General features: G+C 39.5%; 2 protein-coding genes across 2 annotated transcripts; both read left to right on the top strand.

Moving 5' to 3' along the window:
* The first annotated feature begins 337 nt into the window (after positions 1-337).
* Positions 338-2,119, top strand: LOC132702228 (bifunctional phosphoribosylaminoimidazole carboxylase/phosphoribosylaminoimidazole succinocarboxamide synthetase). Its single transcript, XM_060670731.1, has 3 exons — positions 338-506; positions 634-1,221; positions 1,346-2,119. The coding sequence occupies exons 1-3, from the start codon at positions 485-487 to the stop codon at positions 2,011-2,013; spliced, it is 1,278 nt and encodes a 425-aa protein (XP_060526714.1). The 5' UTR covers positions 338-484; the 3' UTR covers positions 2,014-2,119.
* A 185-nt stretch (positions 2,120-2,304) lies between these two features.
* LOC132701718 (polynucleotide 5'-hydroxyl-kinase NOL9) lies at positions 2,305-14,893 on the top strand. The gene is made up of 4 exons (XM_060669864.1): positions 2,305-5,026; positions 5,971-6,381; positions 14,457-14,584; positions 14,642-14,893. Exons 1-4 carry the CDS (start codon positions 2,607-2,609, stop codon positions 14,887-14,889), a joined length of 3,207 nt encoding a protein of 1,068 aa, XP_060525847.1. The 5' UTR covers positions 2,305-2,606; the 3' UTR covers positions 14,890-14,893.
* Positions 14,894-14,961: the final 68 nt, after the last annotated feature.

Raw genomic sequence — 14,961 nt, 5'->3', positions numbered from 1 at the left:
TTGAAATCGCCGGGCCCGTTTTCATCATCATCGTCGTCGTCGACGGAAAAATATTTACATGTTCGCCGTATCTGACTGATGCTGATTGAGCGATTTGACAAAAAATAAAAGACGACGCGGTCCCTTTGGGTCGGGTGACGTCATTGTGTTTTAGGTAACACGCGACGTCATCGGTTGGAATTACGGAAGTACTTAAAGCGGCCATCGCGGCGACGAGCATAGGACCGCGAGTTTTTGGGGACTCCGAATCCATGATCTAAATAAAAGTCGATGTCGGGCGCTGATAACTTATCATTTTTTTTAAATTATCGGCAATTATTGGCCAATAAGTAGAACCGCACAAACAGTAAACAAGAGGCCGTGCGCATGACGCGCTTGAATTTATAAAAGAAGACGTACGCACGTTTACCATTCCGCTGCTTCACCTTAACCTCTGACGCGTCGACAAGCGTTGCGACCGACTTTTTATTTTGCGAGAAACGCGATGGCGAACGTCGTAAAACAGGGTGAGTACGATGGTCACACTAGAAAATTTGCGTGAAACATCCAACGCGAGGTATGTGGATCCTCGAACGGGTTCGACAAGTGTCGACGGATCACGAGAGGTTTAAAAAAACTTTTTCTTATCGGCAGTTGGCGAGTACAAGCTGGGCGCCCTGATAATCGAGGGCAAAACGAAACAGGTTTACGACCTGCCGTCGGAGCCCGAGCACTGCGTCCTGCTGAGCAAGGACCGGATCACTGCCGGGGATGGAGTCAAGGCGCACGACTTGAAGGGAAAATCCATCGTGTCGAACAAAACGACATGCAAAGTGTTCGAAATACTCAACTCGGTGGGTATAAAAACGTCGTTCGTTAGGCAGGCGACCGAGAATGCGTTCGTCTCGAAGAAATGCCAAATGATACCGATCGAGTGGGTCACGCGGCGCCTCGCCACCGGCTCATTCCTCAAGCGACACCCGGGCGTGAAAGAGGGCTACCGTTTCAGCCCCGTCAAGCACGAAACATTTTTCAAAGACGACGCTAACCACGACCCCCAGTGGTCCGAGGAGCAAATAATCAGCGCCGGGTTCGAACTCAACGGACTGCTGATTGGCGAGAACGAAGTCGACTACATGACGAGGGTTTCGATTTTGGTGTTCGAAGTGCTCGAGAAGGTGTGGCAGACGCGGAACTGCGCCCTGATCGACATGAAGATCGAGTTCGGTGTCGATAACGACGGTAAGTCGACGAAATGTGTGTCGTAATCGCGTTGTTTTCGTGTAAAATTGAGAGAGGTCGACCGATAACCTTTTGACGTCAGCGGCGCAGTAGGTGGCTGCAATTGTTTTTCCTTTTCTTCAAGGCGATATCTTGGTCGCCGACGTCATTGATTCGGACAGCTGGCGACTGTGGCCTTCGGGCGACAAACGTTTGATGGTCGACAAACAGGTGTACCGAAACCTGACGACTGTGACGCAGTCTGATTTGGACACTGTCAAGCGCAATTTCGAGTGGATCGCCGACCAACTCGATCACCTGTTGCCACCGAACGATCACCTGGTGGTGATCATCATGGGTAGCCCGAGCGACAAGGACCACTGCCAAAAGATAAGGAAATATTGTGAGGACTTGGGGTTAAACGTCGAGGTTAGGGTGTCGTCCGCGCATAAGACGACTCAAGGCACGCTGAAAATCGTTAGCCATTACGAGTCGTTAAACGTCAAGGTCGTGTTTATTGCGGTCGCCGGCAGATCAAACGGATTGGGGCCGGTCATATCGGGAAACACAGATTTTCCGGTCATCAATTGCCCGCCCACGACCAAAGATGACGTCGACCGGGATATATGGTCGAGCCTGAACGTGCCCAGCGGTTTGGGTTGCAGCACTGTCCTTTATCCCGAGACGGCAGCCCTGTGTGCCGCTCAAAGCATCGCATTATCAAATTACGTAATATGGGCGCGACTTCGCTCGCGGAGACTGGTTAATTATAAGAGCCTCCCGAAAGCCGACGCGGAGTTTAAAAATAAATAGAAATAGTTTTAAATAGTAATATACTTCACTTGTTTTGTATTAAATAAAAAATATTTTACGTAACCGTACTTTTCTCACCGCAAGACGGAGAACATTGAAATATAATTAAGATAAACCACGGAGCCGTATAGCGAATGATTTTCAACGAATGCCTATAAATTTCACCTACTAACCTGCACCTTTCTAAACAACGACATCCCACACACTTAAAACGTTTAACGGGATCTGGGCATATGCAGGATACCGCATAAAAACTTACTGACGATCTGTCAGCAGTCATATTAGTTGTTGAACGCAGGTAAGTCTTATTGGTTGTCTTCAAATGACTGGTGTTATTGGTTAAAAAAGAAATTTCAAATGATCGCTCATGCCCCATCACAATATTATTTTCATCGGCGCTTCAAAAGTTCCCGCATTACGCAGGGCCTCTGAAGGTTTAATAGCTATTATCCTCACTATCCCAATTATCACCACGGACCGCAGATGTGGTACGAGTTTTACACCAATCCGCGATCACTGCTTCACCGGTACTTAACCACAAATTTGCGTTCGTTTGAATCGTTTTGCCGAAATTTGCACTATTAGGTAAAACGATGACTGATACTGATATCATTTGGAAGGGTTTAAAACCTGTCGCTAAGAAAGATGACCGAACGAATGTTCAAGTTGTTTCAACAGGGCGCAAATTCGTTAAAGCAAAAAAGAAAGCCGCTAGGCAAAATTCAAGAAATGCTCCAAAACGGGATAGCAGCGAAAATAGTAAAGTTCAGACGCATGACGACGATACGACGCGAGTTCGAGTTGAAAACTCGTTAAATTTTACCAACGAGCAGAAAATATCGCCCTCCAAAACAGCAACCAGCTTTGGGATACGTAAACAGCGTGAACGAAACATAATTCCTTCGGTTTCGGAGATGGTAGAGAATGATGCTACTGTTAAAGTTAATAAGAAAAGGAAACGCTCTGATAGCGACTTGTATTCTTCGCCGGTCAGAAAGAAGAAAACATCTGACGGCAAGAAACAACAATTATTTTTTGAAGATGCAAATTCTTTCAATAACGTCAGTGGAGGATTTAACAGCTATAAATTGAGTACATCGGCTAAAAAGAAGAAAATTTTCAGTAAAAAGCCAAATCATGTAGAATTGAAAGACCCAGTGATCGAGAATAATATGAAGGTAGAGGTTGATGATTTTTCCAGTGCCAAGGAAAAAATTGGGAGAAAAAATAAAAACACAAACTTGAACACAGCAAATGGTGTAAGGAATGGTATGGAGAAGATATTTAAGAAAAAAAGGATAAAAAAAGAGAATACAGGCACAGACATAAACAAAGCAACAAAGAAAGATGGTAAACCTTATAAAATTAATGGAAAGAAAATGAAAAGTATTACAGAACTTGCAGAAAGTGCCGACTGTGTTGAAGATAAAACGGAAAGGAAAAAGACAAAAAAGGAGAATGCCCCCAAAGACATAAAGAAAAAAAAAGAGAAGGCTGCTGAATCTAATAAAATTAAAAAAAAGAAAATGAAACATGTTGCGAAACTTGTGGAAAGGGCAGACTATGTTGAAGATAAAACTGAAAAAGTGATAATAAAAAAAGACAATAGACACAAAGTCATAAAGAAAAAAAATGAGAAGGCTGATAAACCTAATAAAATTAAAGAAAAGAAAATGAAAAGTATTGCGGAACTTGCCGCAAGTGCAGACTCTGCTGAAGATAAAACTGAAAAGCTATTTATAGAAATTGAAGTCACTAAGTCCAAACCATTGACCAATGAAAATAATGAAGCAAAACTGAAAATTAAGAAAAAACGCTCCCGGAACGAACAACAGAAACTGAATAGTCATCCAACATTTAAGATAGAAAGGAAAGATATTCGAAGCAACAAAGAAGACCAAAACAGTAACAAAGAAAACTGTGCCTTGGCAAATGGAAAGTGGGATATCTCGTCTGGCGTTTCTTCAGACATTGAAAGTTGGGATGCAGAAAACATACAGGTGAACAATTTAACTTACAAAGAGCTTTGTGGTATTAGCATTGTCCCGGAAAACGAGTCGATTCTAAGGCATGGGACCCAGTTAAACATTCCAGAAGAACACTATAATGACTCAGAGGGAAGTGAATGTGATGAAACGTCTTCTGAAAAAATTCAAGCCGATGAAGACAAACGCGAAAACATAACACAAGATTCTCTGCAATCGGGCCCACACGAATCAGATTTGGCAATTGAAGAATCAATAACGGCAAATGAAGAAGTGATTGTAGAAGAAAATGGGGAGGGGTTAAACGATACTCAAACAGAAGCGGAACAAGTCAGGCCTATGCAATTCTTGACCTTAGAAAACGATGATAAAGTAATTATATTGAATCCCGACGGGACCATACATTTTTATGGCCTGTTCTTGATTGAAGTACTGCAAGGCGAGGTCGAAATCCTAGGGGCGCAGCTTTGTAAAAACTCCGGCATTAAGAAGGTGTATTCACCCAGGGGCACGGCACTGCTATACCTTAAAAATTTAAGACCCGACCTTAAAAATACCGAAAAGACTTTGCATCATGTAATCACTGCCGATTTACTGCCACCACAATGGCGGGAAATGACAGTAGACGTTAACAGTGCCGTGATCCTGTGCAAGAAACTAAAAGAGCCATACGTGGATTTTATCTTGAAACATATGTCGCAGAGGGTCTTCCCATACGAGTCTGGCGATTCAGGGCCACGAATAATATTCGAAAACCTCCCCAGTAAAGTTAGAGTGGGAGAGGCGTGGACAATTTGCGACCAGGTAACGGATAGCACGCGGTTGGCTATATGCGGTGGCAAAGGAGTGGGAAAGAGCACGCTGCTGCGCTACACCGTCAACAAACTGCTGAAAAGGTTCCCCAAGGTCAAGGTGATCGATTTAGATCCTGGCCAATCGGAATTTTTTATGCCGGGGACAGTTTCGGTCGCGACCGTTTCAGATTACCTCTTGGGGCCCAATTACACCCACCACCAGATGATCGACAGGTAAAATCAAAACTTTAAATGTGTCGCTCTATATATTTTCTCAATCAGCCTCTATCAAAACGACTTTTAAAATTGAAATCATCAGGTAATCTGCCTAGAAAAGGCAAAAAAGTATTTTTACAAAAATCTATATTTAGTTTATCAACGCGAGAGATGAAAGATTATATCGTGAAGTTCAGATAAATTGCGGCGATTGTTTCAATCGTTCCTAACACTAATTTACATAGAATAGAAAGACGAGCTTAAATAAAATAATAAAATCGAAATATGGAAAAAAATGGACAGGTAATTGAAATATTAATTATTCTAAGATCAAGTAAATTAAAACTGATCTAGAAATAAGACTAATATGAAATAGGGATTGTAATAAACATTATTATTGCTTTTTGCAATAGAATTTCATTTGTAAATTTTAGCCATGATGTTGCAAGTAGTTAGGTGAACTATAGAACTATTCATTCTTTCATTTTCAATCACCTATTTGAAGCACTTACTCCATTTTTGCAATCCAGTCCTTATCCCGTCTGGTAAAACGGTTTCAACGTCCCTCATTTTAAAAGTTGTGCGTTATCCTTTTTTATTTTGGACATTTACGTCTCTTTGGTGAGTTGATAAGGCCACGTTTATCGTCCTGCAAGTCGGTTGAGTTTTAGTGACAAAAGAACACATTAGAATAATAATTTTCTCATATTTTTAAATCTCAGTTTTATTAATCTGTCTCTCAGCAACAAATTAAGGAACCAGAGAGTAACTACAATTGTAGTATGTAGTAAAGTATTGAACTCAAAGAATAGATAGGTCAACTATCTGTCACTCTTGGTACCCTGGGACCACTAAGTTTTACAGTTCAATAAAACAACAAAACTGCATAAACTCTATACTTTTCCACAAAATACACATGTTTCACCAACAGAAAAAAATCGTGAGAAATTCGCGCTTTTTAGGGCGATCTTGGCAAACATCAACGTAGCTTACGATGTGAAAAAATACGTCGCTTGCGTGGAGGCGGTGCTCTGCTCCTCCGACCAGGAGGCGTTCCCGACTGTAATCAACTTGTGCGGTTACGTCACGGGTCTAGGCCTCGACGTCACACTCGAAGTATTGCGGTTGTTAGATCCTCACTTGGTGGTTCAAATAAAAAGCCGCATGCCGAGTAGAAATTATCCAATCGACCTGACCGCGGAAGAGGCGGGGTTGTCGTACGACCACTTGACGCTCGACTCGATGGCGGAACAAGGCGACGCGTGGAAACTAGATGGCCGACAGTCGCGGGAAATCAACACCCTCGCCTATTTCGGTCGAATGATGTCGGGCAGTGTCCGCGACTTGACCAGTTGCGACGTGAACATGTACAGGTACGCGTGCCGGCGGAATAAAAGGGGCGTTCCCGCACAAATAATAATAAAATTGATATTCTATTCATTTGACCCCAGTATTTGGTATACGGCTCAAAAATCGATCAATGCAGATTTAAAAGAACTAACAGATTTTTCAGCACTACATGGATTGATAATTAATCAAAGTAAATCATCTGTTATGCTCTTTAGAAAGAATAGGGATCTTTTGGTGTCTGAACTTAACATAAAAGTGAGTGGTAGAGTTTTGCAGGTTACAAATTTTGCAAAAAATCTTGGCCCAAGAATTAACACAGATTTTCGTTTTAGAGAACAAGCTGGCTATTATTTACAAAAGGGATGCGTCTCCTTAAAGTTGCTTTGTCCGCATCGCCATTTATTGTCTGAGGCTCAAAAGATTAAATTAATGGATTCTCTAGTGTTAAGTTACTTTAACTATTCTGACAGTTTATACAGTCCATGCCTAGATAAAACTGACACATATAGAATTGAGAGAGTACAAAAAAACTGTTTACGGTTAATTTATGGTATAAGAAAATATGATCCAGTCTCACATAAACTGCAGGATGCTATATGCAGAATAGGCGTAGAGTACACGCCTTGGTATTTTTTCACAACATCATTTTTAATAACACTCCTCCTTACTTAACAAATAAAATAACATATCGGACAGATGTTCACAGATTGAACCTTTGGTTTAGGGGTCTTATCTCTCCACCACCACACAGGGCGTCTCTTTTTCAAAGAAGCTTCTCCTATAACGTTTACAAACTTTACAATACCGTTCATCTCTCTTTAAACGCTACTATTAAACTTAAAAAAAAAAAAATAAGACAAGAAATCTTCAGCCAACAAGCAAATTGCAAGTGATTTTCGAGTAAGTTGAGTCCTAAAATTTTCTATCCAATTTTTAACATTTTCTTTTTTTGCTATAGTTATCTCATGCGAAAAAAAAAATTATAGGGGTTGAACTGGAACGATTTTAATTGCTTTTATCTCTTTTTTTGCAATTTATGTGGTTTATTGGTATTTTATTGTATTGTAAATTGAACATTGCAGAATAAATGTATTATTATATATCTGTTTGCCGATTTCTACACTTATTCGTATAAAGAACATATCGCACCATGGTCGTTTACACTTTCCTTAAGTAACTACCTACAAATAGAAAAAAAATTTAAAGCTACCTCTGTCGACGTTTTTTTTCTTCTCTGTTTAATTGAAAGTAACCAGCATTTTACTTTCTTTGGGAGAGAATTTAGAAGGGAATGAAGCAGTCGTTAGTGAAGTATTTTTGAAATATAATAATAATAATAATTGTTCAGTTTTGGTTATTTATTTTGTATATTGACACTAAATATTAATTCATTACCTGGGTTTTCTATATATTGATTTCTTTATGATTCGGGGTTAATCGAATACATTTATCAATTTTTATTTTAATTTAATTTTTTATATACTTTATGGTAAAAAACGCGTGTCATTTCACCGCGATAATATGAGCCCTCGGGTTTTGTTTGGCCGAATTACCGCGCATAGTTTTCGCGTGTTTGCGATTGGTAACCCCCACTACATTGCTGCAATGGACATGGTGTGGAGAAAGAAAATCCGAGAGGTCTCGGGGGTCTTACACTAGAGTGCACATAAGGTAGGCCGTTTATTTTATAATTCGAGGGTTTATCCGTAGTTTTGTTTTGTTTGTGATCAAATTTTAAATTAAGAATTTATTTCGATGAACTTGTATACTATTATTCCACACGCGGCTTCTAAAAGGAAGTCTAGGAAACATTGAGTTTCTTACATATGGTCCTTCGAGCCGGATTTTTAAAGAATCAGTAATTCAAAAATAAAATTATTTTGTCTTTTCTAAATTCATTTTCTAATACTAAATTGGTAAAAATAATTTTGATTTCATTCACTATAAAGGCGTTTAAATAAGACGACCTTGAATAAATTTGACGAAGTATCGGAAAACAGGTAAAGAATTTAAATCGTTTAGAGTTTTTTGCGGTCTTGATTTTGTGTACGATATTTTGATTGTTTTTTGTTATCAATTGTGGTTTTGGTGGATTTTACGAGGTTGTTCGCATATTTTAATATAATTGAATTTAATTTCTTCTTTCTTGCCATTTTTTTATGATATAGAAAATTTCTAAAAATATTTTTAAACCATGGCAGATTCAAAAGTAAATAGAAGAAGCGTTTTTATACAAAGATTGAAAGAAATCTACGATTTAGCTACTGCTGCTACACAGAACCCAGCTAAAATTAATGATTTTAAAATACGATATTCGGCGTTAGAATCAACATATAATGAGTTTGATAGGTTGCATTTGGACATAATTTCTGATAAAAGAGTAACGGATGTAATGCTTGAGCAGCAGGAGCTAATTCGAGCGGAAGTTGATGATCAATACTTTTCAATTAAAAGCATTTATAGTGAACTTTGTATAAAATCTGAAATATCCATGATGGTACCACCTTCGCCACCAGGCCAGAGCCATAATTTGCCGCCTTACCTAAATTTTAATCTTCCCCGTTTAGATATACCTGTTTTCTCAGGCAATTTAAAACAGTGGCCGACATTTTTTGATTTATACAGGAGTTCGGTGCATAATATGAACTTTTCCGCTTCACAAAAATTTCAATTACTGCTTACTCTCGTAACCGGAGAACCGCTCAGTTTATTGAGAAATATTCCTATAACTGATGACAATTACGCAGTAGCCTACGATACTTTAATAAAAAGATACGACAATAAACGGCTTTTATCGACTCATTACTTCAATGAAATAATGAACATTTCCAAAATTTCAAATCCATCGAATCAGGCACTGCGTAATGTTGTTGATAAGTTTTGTGAAAATGTGGAGGCATTAAAATTATTGAACTTTCCTATTGCGGAATGGGATTTTTTGCTTTTTAATTTACTCTTAATGAAAATCGATTCTGATACCTTACAGCGATTTGAAATGGAGCACGCAAAATTTGATATACCCACTTTTGCGCAGTTGAAATTATTTCTGAATAACAGGTGTAAGGTTTTAGATACGTTGACCTATACTCAGGAAGAAAATAAATCAAAAAATGCCGGAACCATTTATAATAGTAAGTCTTTTGCCAGTAACCGTCAACATAAGTCAGGTTCTAGGAATAATGGTGATCACTCCAAAGCATTTTTTACTAATACTCCTTCTAATAACGTTCCTACATTGAATTGTGGTATCTGTAGGACCCAGCATTCCATTATAAACTGCTCCGTCTTTTTAAGTAAGACTCCTCATGAGCGCTATTTACTAGTTAAACGCAACCGTTTGTGTGTGAATTGTTTGAGTTCGTTTCACAAATTTTCGAAATGCAGTTCTAATAAGACCTGTTCTTCTTGTACGAAACGCCATCATTCTTTACTACATTTCGAGTCGGCACATGGTAATGAACGTAGTTCACCTAATGACGATGTTTTGCCCAGTGCTAATGACTCTTCCGTAGATCAACCACATTGTGGCACCACTTCCATAAATTCTAATAGTGCATTTACGCTCCTTGCGACTGCAAAAGTGGACTTTCTGGACAGCCAAGGTTATTCCCACACAGTTAGAGTACTACTGGACAGTGGAAGCCAAGGCAATTTTATATCCGAAAGATGCTTTAAGAAATTAGGACTTTCCCGCTCTCGTTTGAACATTCCAATTAATGGGTTAGGTAATATGACATCTGTATCGTCGAATGGTGTTACTTGTTGTACGGTCCGCCCGGTGGGTAAGAACACACCTTCTTTTCCCATAGAATGTATCGTTTTACCGCAGATTTGCTCATACATGCCTTCTGTATCTTTCAGTCGCGAGAACTGGTCACATTTGGAGAATTTAGTCGTTTCTGATGACACCTACAATACTCCTGGACCTATAGATGCTCTCATCGGGTGCGAGTTATTCCCTTTAATTTTGTTGCCTGAGAAGGTGTGCGGTAAAGAGTTGGAACCTGTCGCATTCAATACATTATTTGGCTGGGTAGTGATGGGTAAAATTGATCGTATAAAAAGCAAGTCCTCATATTCCTGTTGCACACTATTGGAAGAAAACCGGGATATTAATAAAACTCTTCAAATGTTTTGGGAAATGGAGGAAGTTCCAAGTAGCAAGTCTTCATTAACCCTTGACGATCCCGCTGAAATTTCTTTTAACGAGACTCATTCTCGAACTCCTGAAGGACGTTTTATCGTTACTCTACCGTTTTCCAGTGGTGAGCCATTATTTTCTGACTCACGCTCCATAGCCCTAAAAAGGTTTTATAGCTTAGAGCGCCGTCTTCTTAAGGATCCTCCATTATTTGAGATATATTCCAAATTTATGAAGGAATACTTAGAGCTGGATCATATGGAACCCGTGTCTGCTCCTGTCTCTGACGTTGCCCAGCGCCACTTCTACATCCCTCACCATGGGGTTACTAATTCGAATAGTACGACTACTGCATTGCGCGTAGTCTTTGACGCATCTTGCAGTCCGCGGGATCGATCGTTGAATGACACTTTGTTGATTGGTCCCAAACTACAAAATGAAATTGTAAGTATTCTGTTAAGTTTTCGAAGGTTTCCTGTAGCATTTACTGCCGATATCAAAATGATGTATCGACAAATACTTGTTAATGACAGCCACCAAGACTACCAACGTATTTTATGGAGATTCTCCCCTCTAGAACCTGTTCAAGATTTTCGCCTAAAAACCGTAACCTACGGATTAAATTCAGCTCCTTTCCTTGCTCTGAGATGTCTTTTACAATTAGCCACCGAGGGTAGAGATAGATTTCCTAGGGCCGCAGCAATTTTAGCGTCCCAAGTGTATGTTGATGATATATGTGTATCTTGTAAATCTTTAGAGGATGCTGTGGATATCAAACAACAACTTATTGCTCTATTGGATGAGGGTTGTTTTTTCCTTAGAAAATGGTCTAGCAATTGTGTTGACTTCTTAGCTACTATACCTTCAGATATTCTACAGAAACCTCTCGCACTTGACACTAAATCCGATCCTTACTTGAAGGTTTTGGGTCTCAGATGGTCTCCAGAGAAGGATATCTTCTCATACGACATACAATTTCTCAACTCGACATGTACTAAGAGATCTATACTTTCTGAAATCTCCAGAATTTTTGATCCAATTGGATTACTTTGTCCCATAACTCTATTAGTTAAGCAGCTAATGCAATCTTTATGGGCGAGAGGTATCGACTGGGACAGTGAAGTGCCCGCAGATATTGCCCAAAGGTGGACCGACTACAAAAATGAATTGCCAAGTCTGTCAGCATTAGAAATACCCCGTTATTGTTTTATTTCAAAGTATGTTAGTTTAGAATTCCATGCTTTTGGGGATGCTTCAGAGCTAGGTTATGGAAGTTGTATCTATTCTCGCCTCGTGTCTCCAGATGGCCAAATTTCTACTTATCTCCTCTATGCTAAGAGTAAAGTATCTCCATTGAAGAGATTGAGTCTTCCTAAATTGGAATTAAGTGCTGCATTAATGGCTTCCAAATTGCTTAAATATGCCTTAAATGTCTACAACATTCCCGACGTACAAAATATTTATGCTTGGTCTGACTCGACTATAGTCCTAGGTTGGATAAGGTCACCGCCCTGTCGTTGGCGCACTTTCGTCTCAAACAGGGTGAGTCAGATTCAAGACAATGTAGCACCTGAACGTTGGTTTCACATCAAATCAGAAGACAATCCAGCTGACCTTGCGAGTCGCCCTGTCATTCCGTCTGATTTAGTTGACTGTCCCTTATGGTGGGCGGGACCAGCTTGGTTGTCGCGTCCCTCCGAAGAGTGGCCCAAACACGAACTTGGTGAATTGGACGAACCACTACCAGAAGAAAGAGCGACCATTCTCACGGTAATAAAAGGCTATAATCCTGTTGGTGATATTTTGAATAGGTATTCATGCTTACAGAAAATACTTCGCCTTATTACTTATTGGCGTTGGTTAAAAAGGGTCCTTTCACGGAGTACGAGTTATTTCAGAGTCTTCTCCGCATTGTGAAGCAAGTACAAGCAGAAGCCTTTTATGAAGACATTTCCAATCTTTCGAACAAGAGTGTTTGTTCCAAGCCGTTAAGAAAGCTTGCTCCTTTCATCGATGAACAAGGACTTCTCAGGGTAGGCGGACGCCTTACTCACTCTCAACTTGATTACGATCAGAAGCATCCCGTTTTGCTTCCCAACAAACATAGGTTGACTGATCTTATAATAGAGGATTTTCATAAAAGATACCTTCACTGTGGACAGCAGGCCTTGCGCTATTTTATATCTCAACGGTTTTGGATTTTGGGTGCTAAAGGAGCTATAAAACGTATTGTCCATAAGTGCTTCCGCTGCTTTCGAACACATCCTCAGGTAATAGAACCAAAAATGGGCGATTTGCCTAGTTTCCGCATTACCCAAGCCAAGCCCTTTCAATGTACTTCTTTGGTTTTCGGTGGCCCTTTTCAGATACTGATGTCAAGACATAGAGGTTGCCGTACTCAAAAGGCTTATCTATCTCTCTTTGTGTGTTGTTCTACAAAGTGCCTGCATTTGGAACTGGTATCAGACCTATCCACTTCTGCCTTTCTTGCGTCATTGCGTCGCTTCATCAGTCGACGTGGTAGATGCTCCAAACTGCACAGTGATAACGGTACCAACTACGTTGGTGCAGCTCGATACTTAGCAGATTGCATGGCTAAAGCAGCCGCTGAGGAATTAATCGAGTGGCAATTTTTCCCTCCTTCAGCGCCTCACTTTGGTGGGTTACACGAAGCTGGCATTAATCACAATTGATAAACTTTAATATTAGCTTATTTTGTTTATTTTCTTTTTTTTGTTGTTTTTTGAAATACCGTTGTATTTGGTGGGCGGTATGTTCAGTTTTGGTTATTTATTTTGTATATTGACACTAAATATTAATTCATTACCTGGGTTTTCTATATATTGATTTCTTTATGATTCGGGGTTAATCGAATACATTTATCAATTTTTATTTTAATTTAATTTTTTATATACTTTATGGTAAAAAACGCGTGTCATTTCACCGCGATAATATGAGCCCTCGGGTTTTGTTTGGCCGAATTACCGCGCATAGTTTTCGCGTGTTTGCGATTGGTAACCCCCACTACATTGCTGCAATGGACATGGTGTGGAGAAAGAAAATCCGAGAGGTCTCGGGGGTCTTACACTAGAGTGCACATAAGGTAGGCCGTTTATTTTATAATTCGAGGGTTTATCCGTAGTTTTGTTTTGTTTGTGATCAAATTTTAAATTAAGAATTTATTTCGATGAACTTGTATACTATTATTCCACACGCGGCTTCTAAAAGGAAGTCTAGGAAACATTGAGTTTCTTACAATAATAATGAACTAACCAAATTACCCTAGGAACAAGAAAAAAAGTATCAAATAAACAATTAAATATGTTATGTTAATAAATATCTTTTACACAGGTGTTTAAAAATTTTTGCTTGATATTGTGAAATCTAAAAGATTTAATTTATTGTATGTGAAATGTGATAAAAAAATTATCTTTTTCGATTCTCAATATACAATTTTTTCTTAGATTCAAGTCATCAACAGCTACCTCTGTCGACGTTTTTTTTCTTCTCTGTTTAATTGAAAGTAACCAGCATTTTACTTTCTTTGGGAGAGAATTTAGAAGGGAATGAAGCAGTCGTTAGTGAAGTATTTTTGAAATATAATAATAATAATAATAATGAACTAACCAAATTACCCTAGGAACAAGAAAAAAAAGTATCAAATAAACAATTAGATATGTTATGTTAATAAATATCTTTTACACCGGTGTTTTTTTTTTGCTTGATATTGTGAAATCTAAAAGATTTAATTTATTGTATGTGAAATGTGATGAAAAAATTATCTTTTTCGATTCTCAATATACAATTTTTTCTTAGATTCAAGTCATGAACATCTGTACGAAAAGCGATTTTGTTAAAAAGATATTCAGGAGATTTATACTTAATGAAATTAAAATAGAATATGATAACGTTAATATGGATTCTGCCGCTCTAGTTTAATCTGCGCTTTCGTTTCAGTATAAACTTGGCGAGCGTCAACATAACCAACGGGGACGGCAACAGCGTATCGCCGCTGGCAGTCAACGCCAACCTGGTAGCCTTATGTTCTCGCCGGGACCACGCCCTCTTGGAGTGCCACGGTTGGGGTGAGTCGTCGTCGTTTTGTAGCTGACCCTGTGGCAAACGCGCCGCGAAACTTTCAGGGTTTGTGCGAGGGGTCGATTTGGACAGCGGCACCATGGTGTTGCTCACACCCGAGTCGCTGCGGGTGCTCGATCGCGTCGATCACGTCGTGCTGAGTTCCGTCGCGGTACCGCCCTCGCTCATCATGTCCACGGGTGACATCACGGGGCACGCGCCCTACCTCAACCCTGGCAAGCCTATCGCTCTAGGCACGTTCACGAAACGCCCCTACCTACCCCCGAAAAAGGACTCCACCCCGCAGAAATAAAAACGCTTCGTAAGTCTGCTGTATATTGTTACGCGTTTCTATTATTTAACAATATAAATATTACACGGTTTT

The sequence above is a fragment of the Cylas formicarius genome, unplaced genomic scaffold (assembly GCF_029955315.1).
Source record: "Cylas formicarius isolate icCylForm1 unplaced genomic scaffold, icCylForm1.1 PGA_scaffold_5__7_contigs__length_24384050, whole genome shotgun sequence".
Lineage (NCBI taxonomy): Eukaryota > Metazoa > Arthropoda > Insecta > Coleoptera > Brentidae > Cylas > Cylas formicarius.
Note: the sequence above shows the minus strand (reverse complement) of the source record. Positions and strands in the feature narration are given on the sequence as shown.